The 15,069-nt window shown below is 26.8% G+C and overlaps 2 protein-coding genes across 2 annotated transcripts in view; one reads left to right on the top strand and one right to left on the bottom strand.

Moving 5' to 3' along the window:
• LOC141393277 (uncharacterized) overlaps positions 1-15,069 on the top strand; it is a 131,598-nt gene that overhangs the window by 37,492 nt on the left and 79,037 nt on the right. The window lies entirely within an intron of this gene.
• LOC141395102 (androgen-induced gene 1 protein-like) overlaps positions 1-15,069 on the bottom strand; it is a 77,341-nt gene that overhangs the window by 34,771 nt on the left and 27,501 nt on the right. Inside the window, exon 2 of the mRNA XM_073970530.1 lies at positions 13,552-13,838. Within this exon, the coding sequence (XP_073826631.1) occupies positions 13,552-13,749 (198 nt within the window). The 5' untranslated portion in view covers positions 13,750-13,838. The remainder of the gene's footprint in view (positions 1-13,551; positions 13,839-15,069) is intronic.

Below are 15,069 nucleotides of genomic sequence, written 5' to 3'. Positions count from 1 at the left end.
TATCCCGAAGGAACATACATTTCGCTGAGGGGTATTTTACCACTATTGCATATAGAGCGCGAAGAAAAAAAGCGTTACGTTCGATCGGCCTGAATGAGGTTAAATCCACCAAAAATAGCGAAAATCAGGCGCCACCGTTCTATGGGAGCTATATCAAAACGAGGACGTATACTGAACAGAGGCTATATCTCTGAACTATCGAAAATCGGGAGGTACTGTTTTATGGGAGCTATATCAAAACGTGAACCTATTACTGTTACATACCGAGCGCAAATAAAAAGGCGTGTCTTTCGGTCGATACGAACATTTATGCCCTCCTCTTTAAAATATATTAAAACCAGATTTCAGCCATTTCGGTGTGATAATGATGTTAAATCCTCAAAAATAGCGAAAATCAGCCGGTACCGTTCTATGGGAGCTATATCAAAACGTGGACCTATACCAACAATTCTTTGCAGTAATAATTACGACCCCAACCGAGCCCAACAATCCAATATATAGCAATGTCAATTGACGTGCACCGACTATTATATGTGGGTCACAAAGTGCTTTAAACTGTCGATTTATGGTGAAGGGTATAATATAAGAGATTTTATATCTTAAATTTGGGGGATACCATTATATGGAATTTATGTCAAAACATTGATTTATATTATGAAGTTTCTAGAGGGATGCCTAATTATGGGTGTATCAATACTGGATAGATAACTAAAGTTTACACGGAGAACCCAAACAACGGGCCGGCAACGCGGACCGGGTCAGCTAGTATAAATATAAATATAAATATAAATATAAATATAAATATAAATATAAATATAAATATAAATATAAATATAAATATAAATATAAATATAAATATAAATATAAATATAAATATAAATATAAATATAAATATAAATATAAATATAAATATAAATATAAATATAAATATAAATATAAATATAAATATAAATATAAATATAAATATAAATATAAATATAAATATAAATATAAATATAAATATAAATATAAATATAAATATAAATATAAATATAAATATAAATATAAATATAAATATAAATATAAATATAAATATAAATATAAATATAAATATAAATATAAATATAAATATAAATATAAATATAAATATAAATATAAATATAAATATAAATATAAATATAAATATAAATATAAATATAAATATAAATATAAATATAAATATAAATATAAATATAAATATAAATATAAATATAAATATAAATATAAATATAAATATAAATATAAATATAAATATAAATATAAATATAAATATAAATATAAATATAAATATAAATATAAATATAAATATAAATATAAATATAAATATAAATATAAATATAAATATAAATATAAATATAAATATAAATATAAATATAAATATAAATATAAATATAAATATAAATATAAATATAAATATAAATATAAATATAAATATAAATATAAATATAAATATAAATATAAATATAAATATAAATATAAATATAAATATAAATATAAATATAAATATAAATATAAATATAAATATAAATATAAATATAAATATAAATATAAATATAAATATAAATATAAATATAAATATAAATATAAATATAAATATAAATATAAATATAAATATAAATATAAATATAAATATAAATATAAATATAAATATAAATATAAATATAAATATAAATATAAATATAAATATAAATATAAATATAAATATAAATATAAATATAAATATAAATATAAATATAAATATAAATATAAATATAAATATAAATATAAATATAAATATAAATATAAATATAAATATAAATATAAATATAAATATAAATATAAATATAAATATAAATATAAATATAAATATAAATATAAATATAAATATAAATATAAATATAAATATAAATATAAATATAAATATAAATATAAATATAAATATAAATATAAATATAAATATAAATATAAATATAAATATAAATATAAATATAAATATAAATATAAATATAAATATAAATATAAATATAAATATAAATATAAATATAAATATAAATATAAATATAAATATAAATATAAATATAAATATAAATATAAATATAAATATAAATATAAATATAAATATAAATATAAATATAAATATAAATATAAATATAAATATAAATATAAATATAAATATAAATATAAATATAAATATAAATATAAATATAAATATAAATATAAATATAAATATAAATATAAATATAAATATAAATATAAATATAAATATAAATATAAATATAAATATAAATATAAATATAAATATAAATATAAATATAAATATAAATATAAATATAAATATAAATATAAATATAAATATAAATATAAATATAAATATAAATATAAATATAAATATAAATATAAATATAAATATAAATATAAATATAAATATAAATATAAATATAAATATAAATATAAATATAAATATAAATATAAATATAAATATAAATATAAATATAAATATAAATATAAATATAAATATAAATATAAATATAAATATAAATATAAATATAAATATAAATATAAATATAAATATAAATATAAATATAAATATAAATATAAATATAAATATAAATATAAATATAAATATAAATATAAATATAAATATAAATATAAATATAAATATAAATATAAATATAAATATAAATATAAATATAAATATAAATATAAATATAAATATAAATATAAATATAAATATAAATATAAATATAAATATAAATATAAATATAAATATAAATATAAATATAAATATAAATATAAATATAAATATAAATATAAATATAAATATAAATATAAATATAAATATAAATATAAATATAAATATAAATATAAATATAAATATAAATATAAATATAAATATAAATATAAATATAAATATAAATATAAATATAAATATAAATATAAATATAAATATAAATATAAATATAAATATAAATATAAATATAAATATAAATATAAATATAAATATAAATATAAATATAAATATAAATATAAATATAAATATAAATATAAATATAAATATAAATATAAATATAAATATAAATATAAATATAAATATAAATATAAATATAAATATAAATATAAATATAAATATAAATATAAATATAAATATAAATATAAATATAAATATAAATATAAATATAAATATAAATATAAATATAAATATAAATATAAATATAAATATAAATATAAATATAAATATAAATATAAATATAAATATAAATATAAATATAAATATAAATATAAATATAAATATAAATATAAATATAAATATAAATATAAATATAAATATAAATATAAATATAAATATAAATATAAATATAAATATAAATATAAATATAAATATAAATATAAATATAAATATAAATATAAATATAAATATAAATATAAATATAAATATAAATATAAATATAAATATAAATATAAATATAAATATAAATATAAATATAAATATAAATATAAATATAAATATAAATATAAATATAAATATAAATATAAATATAAATATAAATATAAATATAAATATAAATATAAATATAAATATAAATATAAATATAAATATAAATATAAATATAAATATAAATATAAATATAAATATAAATATAAATATAAATATAAATATAAATATAAATATAAATATAAATATAAATATAAATATAAATATAAATATAAATATAAATATAAATATAAATATAAATATAAATATAAATATAAATATAAATATAAATATAAATATAAATATAAATATAAATATAAATATAAATATAAATATAAATATAAATATAAATATAAATATAAATATAAATATAAATATAAATATAAATATAAATATAAATATAAATATAAATATAAATATAAATATAAATATAAATATAAATATAAATATAAATATAAATATAAATATAAATATAAATATAAATATAAATATAAATATAAATATAAATATAAATATAAATATAAATATAAATATAAATATAAATATAAATATAAATATAAATATAAATATAAATATAAATATAAATATAAATATAAATATAAATATAAATATAAATATAAATATAAATATAAATATAAATATAAATATAAATATAAATATAAATATAAATATAAATATAAATATAAATATAAATATAAATATAAATATAAATATAAATATAAATATAAATATAAATATAAATATAAATATAAATATAAATATAAATATAAATATAAATATAAATATAAATATAAATATAAATATAAATATAAATATAAATATAAATATAAATATAAATATAAATATAAATATAAATATAAATATAAATATAAATATAAATATAAATATAAATATAAATATAAATATAAATATAAATATAAATATAAATATAAATATAAATATAAATATAAATATAAATATAAATATAAATATAAATATAAATATAAATATAAATATAAATATAAATATAAATATAAATATAAATATAAATATAAATATAAATATAAATATAAATATAAATATAAATATAAATATAAATATAAATATAAATATAAATATAAATATAAATATAAATATAAATATAAATATAAATATAAATATAAATATAAATATAAATATAAATATAAATATAAATATAAATATAAATATAAATATAAATATAAATATAAATATAAATATAAATATAAATATAAATATAAATATAAATATAAATATAAATATAAATATAAATATAAATATAAATATAAATATAAATATAAATATAAATATAAATATAAATATAAATATAAATATAAATATAAATATAAATATAAATATAAATATAAATATAAATATAAATATAAATATAAATATAAATATAAATATAAATATAAATATAAATATAAATATAAATATAAATATAAATATAAATATAAATATAAATATAAATATAAATATAAATATAAATATAAATATAAATATAAATAAAATAAAAATATACGGTATAATAAAACATAATATATAAAAGATAAAATATAAGATATAAAATAAAACATTTAAAACATAAAATGTAACATAAAAATATATAAATATATAAAAAATATACAAATATACATATATAAAAAATGGACCGACATAGTCCATTATGGAAATGAATGAAAAAACTCTTACCGTCGTAATTGAAAAAGCGAATAGCTTCAAAAAAATCAAAGCGATTCGAGAGCAGGTCTTAAAGTGAACTTATAGTCCATATTCGAACCTGATCTATATCTGGTAGATATATTGGGATGTGTAAAGTATGGACGAAATCGGCCACTCCCTTCAAGAGTTATCGTGCGCACTTTTCTGGGGGAGGTACCCGAAAGAGTGGACCGATATGGCTTATCTTCGAACTTAACTAACTAACTAAGTTTGTACAAAATATTATGAAGGCTAAATTTTGGATCGAATCGGCAGATCCGTTCGAGAGTTATCGTGCGCCCCAACCACTACACACGGTGCCATAAGGGTTTTTGCACATTTCAGTCTATTTTCTCAGGAAGTATGGTTTTGCCCCTGATGAAACTTGTACCGCCGTGAATAGAAGATGTCACAACAAAACGATTCGAGAGCAGGTCCTGAACTGAACTTTTCCGACATTTTGTGTGGGAGGTACCCGAAGGCGTGGACCGATTGAGTCCATATTGGAACCTCATCTAAGTTTGGTAGAAATTTCACGATGTTCAAGGTATGGACCAAATCGGTTACTCCCTTCAAGAGTTATCGTGCGCACAAATTTTCCGAACATTTCCGAACTTTTGTGGGGGAGGTACCGGAAGGAGTGGACCGATATAACCCATCTTCGAACTTAAACTAATTTTGGACAAAATAATGCAAAAGCAAAATTTTGGATCGAATCGATTGATCCGATTGAACAATAAAACAATAGTATTACAATACCATATACCCTACACCACACTGTCGTAAGAGGTATCAATAACATAATAATCTGCTAAAAAATCGACGTTAAATAGCCAATAGTCTTAATTTAGGACACTTTTTTAAAGTTTTTTGATGATTTTTTCCAACTTTAATTGTAAATTTTACGACTTTTTTGGCGATTTTCGCCCAAAAACTGTTTGCATATTTTTTGCATATTCTGCATATTTTTTTACATATTTTGCATATTTTTTACATATATTGCATATTAATGGTCGAAAATCATCGTACGTATCCTCGAAACAACTAATATCCGAAGTACGGATACTATTTTTGGAATTTAATGTAAACATAATCTAATAAAGCGAAGGAAATAAGACCAAATCTTTTAGAAACGTGCTTAAATCCCACTTTTATGTATTGGCTTGGTCTACATTTTTTTTATCCAGAGCTAGAGCTACAAGTTTGCCAAGGTCCAAAAATGAAAATCCAATCGGTTTCCGAGATATGAAACAAATAACTTATAAACATAAACTAAGATTAGCCGGCTGTAGACGAATCCATAAAGTGACCGGGCAGTTATAGCAGATAGATTACACTATACAACATTTCAAAAGTTATTACATTTTATGAAAATTGCCAATATGAAAATTGCCAATATCGATTTTTTGTGGTAAATAATGTAATTTATCTGCAATAAATGCCCGTTCACTTTATGGCTTCATCTACAGCCGGCTAATCTTAGTTTATGTTTATATGTTGTTGGTTTCATTTTTGGACCTTTGGCAAACTTGTAGCTCTAGCTCTGGATAACAAAAATGTAGACCAAGCCAATACATAAAAGTGGGGTTTAAGCACGTTTCTAAAATATTTGGTCTTATTTCCTTCGCTATGTTAGATTATTTTTACATTTAATTCCAAAAATAGTATCCGTACTACGGATATTAGTTGTTTCGAGGATACGTACGATGATTTTCGACCATTACAAATAATTTTTGAGAAAATACCACCGATATCTTCCACTATGTGGTAAGTTTTTTTTGAAAAATTTTATTTTTGTATGTTTATGACCATGTGGACTGCAGCGATGCACTAAAGGCAGTGATGATCCACATTTGTGTACGTATTGTCAGTATTTCGTCTTATTTTCATTCCAAAATACTTTTCAACTGTAAAAAGTTATAAATAAATAGCTTTTATTATGTTCATTTACTTGGCCTACTTGCACTGCTATTATTTTGCACACGAAAAAACCTTCTCGAGCAGAAAACTTCAATGTTGTTTCTTAATAGTTGCATATTTATGTAAAATATTTTAGCCCGTGAGGTCTGGAACCTTATAAGCATTCGCCTGATGCAGATAATTAAATTCCTTTAAGGATTTATAGCAGTTTATTGCAATTTTTGTACATAGCAGTTCCGTACTGCTATTATTTTGCACGCAACTGTACATATATCCATTGATTCAAAGTTCGAGACACTTTCCAGACTCTACTTATGTTTTACATTTTCACATTAATTGAAATAAATATTTGTAAAAATCATTAAACATTTCCCTTGGCATAAAGAAAATTATTTTCGACATTTATTACCTACCTTAAAAATAACAAAAAAAAAAAAATGACAAGGAAAAACGAAAAGAAAATCATACAAATTGCAATGAAAATAAAAAAAATATGATGACCTGCATTTGTCAGGAAATTAAGATTATTGCAGAAAAAATCTTTATTAATAACAAAAACAAAAGAGCAAGAAAACCCAACAAGTACTACAACAATAATTAAGCTCATTTATTTAATTTATGGCAAAAAAAGAACAAAAAAGAAACAAGTAATAAAATGCTTCCCAAAAGGAAAACAATTACTTTAAGAAGCATTGACCCATATCTGTGTAAATGTGAAAAGAAAAAAATGGAAAAACGATAAATAAAACGTTAAGAAATTTATGCGCCTATCCGGAATCATTCGAGTAAAAAAAGAAAATTATTACGAATTTTTTTGTGGCCCACGCCAGAATTCATGGAGGATATTTTATGATGGTTTTTGACCTCACCGAATGTAACACATTGAAATTACAGTCAAGCTCCTAGCATTTAAATAAAATACTTTCACATCAAAGCTCGTGAAATAATTTTAAAAAAATTGTCTATGATATGGCGTCATTGGTAACGAAAAATCAGACGAACTAAGCGCAGCTAGATCCTCTTAGTCTATGGGATTGAAGGATATTCTTTATTTTAAGTAAGATATGTTCTCCCTAATTTTCCTTTTTAATTAGCAAAAATATTCGACCCTTCAGTTCAACTCGATGCATCCCATTGTAATAGGCATATTCATGGATACAAATATATGTACATACATATGTATATAGTATTCATTCTTAATCGTTTCCAATTGATGACGTATTTCTCTTTTTCTTCACATTTCATTTATTATCAGCCAAATAATTTCTTCCACGAACCAACATGTGGGAAAAATCATTGAAAAGTTTGATGCCCTATTATTTGCCATTTTGTGGTTATTGAAATGATAATGGCTGCAGTTTTCTTTTCGGCTTCTTTGTTTGAGGAAGTCCGTATAGAAGTATAAATAATTCCCATAACGTATTTGTTTAATAAAAGACATAGCATTGAAAAAGGCGGGCTCAGCATTATTTGGTTTCCTTACTGTTTTATTCAACCATTCACTGAACCTAGGGTACTTCCCAAAAACCTGGAAGAAAGCTATGGTCGTACCCATTCTGAAGAAAGGCTCACCATCTAGTGATTGTGGTCCATTTCCATGCTTTCAGCTTTTGTAAACTTTACGAGTCATTCATACTCAAATGCCTTCAAAAGATTGCTGAAGACAAACGAATCCTAAAGGACTTCCAGTTTCAGACCGGGTCACTCGACGTCCCATGCTCTTACGGTCTTTTCCTCTTTTGTGATCAAACAATCCCTTGTGTTTGATCGGAAATTTGGTTTGACTTCGTCAAGACCTTCGAATCAGTGTGGCATGACGGGATCTTATCTAAACTGAAGCAATTTGGTTTTGATACCCAGACATGCAGATTAGTGACTAGCTTTCTCAAGGGCAGAAGCTTTAAAGTTAAAGTAGGAGATCATCTCTCCAGTGAAAGGCATGTTCGAGCTGGAGTTCCCCAGGGCTCTCTTATGGGTCCCATAGTTTACAATATTTTTGTGAGTGACTTACCCTTACGGTACTTTCCTCTTTTGTGATCAAGGGATTGTTTGATCGGAGATTTGGGACTATTGCTGTTGGGCTTGACTTCGCCAAGGCATTCGACTCAGTGTGGCATGACGGGATCTTATCTAAGCTGAAGCAATTTGGTTTTGATGCCCATACATGCAGATTAGTGGCTAGTTTTCTCAAGGGTAGAAGCTTTAAAGTTAAAGTAGGAGACCATCTCTAAACTGAAAGACATATTCGAGCTGGAATTCCCTGGGTTCTCTTCTGGGCAAAGGCTGTGGCTTCTCGTCCTAACGTTTGCCTTGAGGACATACATAGATATTTTTCTAGGTGGGACCTCAAGCTGAACTTGGACAAATGTTCAGCCATCGTGTTCAGAGGCAAACCGAAGGTCGTTTTTCCGACCTTTCTACCCGACTCTAAAAGTTGGTGGTGATAATATCCAAATCTTTATAAATAAAAATCAAATGTCGTTCGTTGGTAATGGCATCAGTTGAGAACGGCTGGACCGATTTGGATAATTCTTTTTGTGAAATGTTCGCCATAGGTTTTTATGCAAAGAAAATTTGACCACGCCCACTTTTTTCAATTTTTATATTTTCTACAAAAACTACTGCACCGATTTTTCTGAAATTGTCAGGGAATGTACAGGGATGGCCCCTGGTTAAAATGGGATACAATTTTTTGAACCGCGGGGGAGGGGGGGGGGGGTTACTTCCCCTATACCCTATTTCTTTAAAAGTGCTATATCTTATGTTTGTATGTTCGTTCTTCTGTTCAATCTGGCTCTGGGTCTATTTTCAGTTCAAGGAAAGTGGATGCTTCGATGGGATGTAACCACAGATCCACTGGAGTTAGATGGGTAGGTTTGGCGGGGCAGACATCTGCACGGAGTGGTCGATTTCCGCCCAATAAGAATTTAGCCGACTGCAATATCCCGATCGTACTTGAGCCAAAACTCCTCTGGTTTGTCGTGGCAGCTGACGCTCCTCAGCTGCGATAGATGAAGGATGTACTCCGAGTACTTTATTCACACTATACTCGCTTATGGTCTTAGCAACTGCAATCGTGTGAATACTATTTAAACCTGCTTGATATGCCTGTTGATCTAGAGGTTATCTCCTATACTGTTGGACCTCCCTCCCTAGAGCATGAATATCCTTACTGATATGCCTGAATGTGTCGGGCCTAGCCATCAGATAGTGATTGGTTTGGTTCTCACGGTATCACCCAAGCAAGTACTGCAACGAAAGCATCTCATTGTGTTGCTTTATTGGAAGAATCTTTGCCTCCTCATGTAGACTTGATGAGGCACCCTGTTGCTGTTCTCACGGCGGCATTCTGACAGGTTTGAATCTTTTTCCAGTTCGTATCACATAATCCCGGGGACAAAACTGGCGCCACATAGCTTTCCACAGACCGACCTATCGCATTATATGTGGTCAACAAGGTTTCTTTATCTGCACCCTAAGTGCTGCCGGCTAGGGACTTGAGGACCTTGTTCCTGCTTTTCAGTTTGTCGCAGATAGATGTGGCGTGCGCGCACCACTTGAAAGTAGTGTCGAATGTGACCCCTAAAATTGTGATTCAATTCTCTTCCAAAATGCGCTGTCAATGTGGCGAACAGAGTTGGTGTATATTTTGTAGATCTGCATATTCCTCGCATGGAAAAAGGTGGTAAGATCGGTTAAATAGGAGTTCAGTCTCTCACAGATGTCATCGGGGAGGTACCTGATCCAGGATCGTGCAATCATCCGCATACGTTACGATCTCGATGCCGTCTGGAGGGGGCGGAATACAGGAGAGGTAGAGGTTAAACAGTTCCGGAGATATCACCCTACCTTAGGGAACTCCCTGTTTCACTCTACGGGGTTTGGACTTCTTGTTCCTGAATTCCACGTACGACTGGCGTCCACACATATTTTTGACTATCCAACGTTTCAAGTTTGGCCGGAGGATTATCTGCTCAATGTCCTCAAACAGTGTGGAGTGTCTGACTGTATCAAAGGCCACCATCACTGTTCTTTCACACAACGGTCTCTGGTTGAGTCCGTGACAAATATGTATATGTGGAGATGGCGTGCAGCGCTGTTGACGTGCTGTGCTGCTTGCGGAATTCATGCTGATGATAGGCAACTAGATAGCTATTTCTGACGCTGGGAAGGACAAAGGCGACAAAATCGAAAACGGCCTGTACGATTCACCCATGCTGGTATCCTTTCCTGGCTTCAGTAGCGGGACCACTCTGCCCCTTTTCCAGACTTCGAGAACAATGATGGTGGCTAGCGACAGATTGAGAAATTTAGTGAGATACTCGACTCCCGGCTCAGCCAGCTGTTTCAGCATTACGATGGAGATTCCATCAGGGCCCAACACTTTGGATAATTTAGCTTTCCCCTGATGGCATTCGCAACATCATCCATTGTAAACTGTGGTGGTTCATCTTCGGCAGGAGGATATCTGATGCGACGTAGTACTCTTCTCTTCGCCCTATCACTCCCGGGGTGCTCGAAAAACTGTGGATTGAAATAACTTGCGCATCTCTTCGGGTCAGTAAACGTAAAGTCGCGTGACTGAGGTCCTATCTTCCATGCTTCCAAGGTTCAAGAGTGTCTTAACCGTTGCCTACAATTCACTTAAACCGGCACAAATGTTGCAACTCTTCAGATGTTTAACCACTTGTACCGCTAATGTTCGACGACCAGCCTTTTAACTTCCAGTGTCGGCTCCCTGAATCTGGGGTTGGCACGACGAAGCCTATTACGCTTATTTGTTAACCCGGTTGTCACTGCTGGAAAATATGCTCTCATTTTGGCTATTCGACCGTCAGGTATATGGCGAACGGCTGCAGCAGTGATGATGTCTCGAAACGTCCTTTCTGCTACCCGAACTTCAGAAGGGAGATAATTCAAATTTATGAAATTAGGCTTATTGATGAAAGTTGGGGTTGGTTCGACGAAGCTCATCACGCTCATTTGCTAATCCCGTCGCCACTGCTGGGAGCTTTGGTCTTACTTCGGGTATTCGACCAGCAGGTATATGGCGAGCGGCTGCAGCAGTGATAATGTCTCGGAACATCCTTTCCGCTACCCGAACATCAGAAGGATTGGGCAGTTCTCTGAAGCGTTGATTGGTGTACTCTCTGAAACTCGGCCAATCAGCTTTCCTATGATTGACGAACGTGTGTTCAGAGGTGATGAAATCGGGTGGTCTGCTAATGGAGATAATTATAGGGAGATGGTCTGATCAAAGGGAAATGACGGGTTGCCAGGTGACGTCATTTGTCAGACCAGGTGACACGATGGTTATGTCTGGCCATCTGTGACACGCTCCTCTAAATCTTGTATGGGCGTCCTCATTGACCCTGCAAAACGTAGAGCTATCAATCTGCTCAGCCAGCGCTGTACATATCCGATTGTTTCCGAGGGCCGAATGCCACATCTCATGATGCGCATTTGTTTGAAATGTTTATTTTATTTATTTATTTATTTATTTATTTATTTATTTATTTATTTATTTATTTATTTATTTATTTATTTATTTATTTATTTATTTATTTATTTATTTATTTATTTATTTATTTATTTATTTATTTATTTATTTATTTATTTATTTATTTATTTATTTATTTATTTATTTATTTATTTATTTATTTATTTATTTATTTATTTATTTATTTATTTATTTATTTATTTATTTATTTATTTATTTATTTATTTATTTATTTATTTATTTATTTATTTATTTATTTATTTATTTATTTATTTATTTATTTATTTATTTATTTATTTATTTATTTATTTATTTATTTATTTATTTATTTATTTATTTATTTATTTATTTATTTATTTATTTATTTATTTATTTATTTATTTATTTATTTATTTATTTAATAATTTATTTATTTATTTATTTAATTTATTTATTAATTTATTTATTTATTTTATTTAATCTCCATATTTGCTAAACTTATGGGTGCATCATCTTGCAAATTAATTTTCGAGACAACGGTGGTTGCGCCCCCGATCAAGAAAAACGATATATTTAAAAATTTTCTTAAAATGTGAGGTTCAACGGTCCATCAGGCATGGAAAACTAAAATATATAAGTCTCAATAAGCGGCAGAATTCGACTTAACCATTTTTTAACTTTTATAATTAGATCGCTTTAGGATAACGACAGGGGGATATGGACGATCATAAATCCTAAGCACCATCAATGAAGGAAAAAATCCGACAAAGTCCGCAAGAGAAAAGAAAGGTTACAGATAAATTTAAAATCCTTTTCGGTTTGACAATGGACCGAAGAAGTGAGGTAGAAAATACCTATTTTTGATATGTCAAGCATAAAGTCCATAAAAAGTTATTATTAAAACTCATTACGACGGGCCAACAACTTGGACCGTTGTCTGCTAGTATCTATATAAAAAATTCAAATCCTTCACTATTACACTTACCAAATTCCAATAGGTCAAATATTGCAGTTTCTTTTCCATTGTATCGGGTACCATTTTCTGAACTTCTGTTGGTTTTGATTTATAACTCCGTTGTGTTTCAAATTTATGAAAATACAGAGCATAGACAAATTGACCCAAGGCCAAGAGATGGATAATGGTAACGAATACCCGCGACTTATACAACTCGACTTTAGTCATTTTGTTGGCGGCGGTTTTTTTCTCGGTTCGTTAACGTTTTTAATTTACACAAATGTTCCTTTCTCCAGACACGTGCCGAGTTAAGTTATCTGAAAATAAATATGTATTTAAATTACAATTAAAAATGTTTAACACTCTTACACATTAAATTTTTAACCTGACTTTTAACGAAAGAAATCGATAACTTGATCTTTCGTAAGGATAGTTGAAACAGGGATAGTGCACACAGAGAATAGATATTGTAGGAGAAATTATATTCTAAGAACAAAATAGATTATTTTAAAAATCTGAAAATATATATTGTCGGTACAACAATAAAGTTTGAGGCATTATGTTTCCTGGCACAAAATATATGGTTGAAACAACAATATATATTTTTAGAATTTTAAAATATACTGTTTTGTTCTTAGAATATGATGGCTCCTACAATATCTCTTCTCTGCGTGTGGAGATATTTTATAAGAGCATTCGTTCTACAGGTTTACCGAAACAGTAAAAATAAATTTGTGCATAAATTTTGGAATTGTGAAATTTGAATAATTAAAATACATACATACATACACATGTATGTGTTTCGAAATAAACAATTTCAGCCATAAAAACTAAACCAAACTAAGCCCTGGGGCCTTCACCCCAACAATTATATGTTTGTGTTCGTGTTTTTTTTTTTTTGAACATGGGAGCGACAATTTATCCCGGGATGCCTGCTCCGAGCTCTTTTGGTCAGTGCCGGGTTAGATATGAACTCCGGCTTACTATGGATCTGTTTTGTTTGCCAGATCCACATCCAACACATGTAAACTTCCGATTGTGCTCTGGCACCCAGGCAATAGGTATGTAGCTGCTTGCTACGCAGTGTGTCTCCAACTTCGTCCACGCGAGGGACTACGGGGGGACTATGTTGTTGAATGCTGTGCGAACACAGTCCTCAGCGTGTCGTCGTCAAATTACGAAACTCCCACGCAGTCCCCTCAACAGCAACTGCACGCGCAGCATTTATCTCCAGCAGCATTTAACTCCAGAATTTAAGAATCGGAAGAAGATCAAGGTCGCGGCGATGCAGGAAAGCAAGGAAGGATCGCACCAGGAGTGGAGGTGGGGGACTAGCTTCCCTTTTGCACCAGTCTGTTCAATACAGACCTATCTCGTTTGAGCCTGACTCTAATGACACGTACATGGAATGTATGGGGGTAGCAGTCAGGTGTGGAACTGCCGAGATAGAGTTGCTAAACGTATACGTATTCCGCCAAGAAATAGTTGTATCATAGATTACAATCCTAACGTTAGCAAGCTTTTGGAAGTTCATAATCGTCAGCTCTT

This window comes from Musca autumnalis, unplaced genomic scaffold, assembly GCF_047663935.1.
Source record: "Musca autumnalis isolate F117 unplaced genomic scaffold, ASM4766393v1 scaffold_2, whole genome shotgun sequence".
Taxonomy (NCBI): domain Eukaryota; kingdom Metazoa; phylum Arthropoda; class Insecta; order Diptera; family Muscidae; genus Musca; species Musca autumnalis.
Note: the sequence above shows the minus strand (reverse complement) of the source record. Positions and strands in the feature narration are given on the sequence as shown.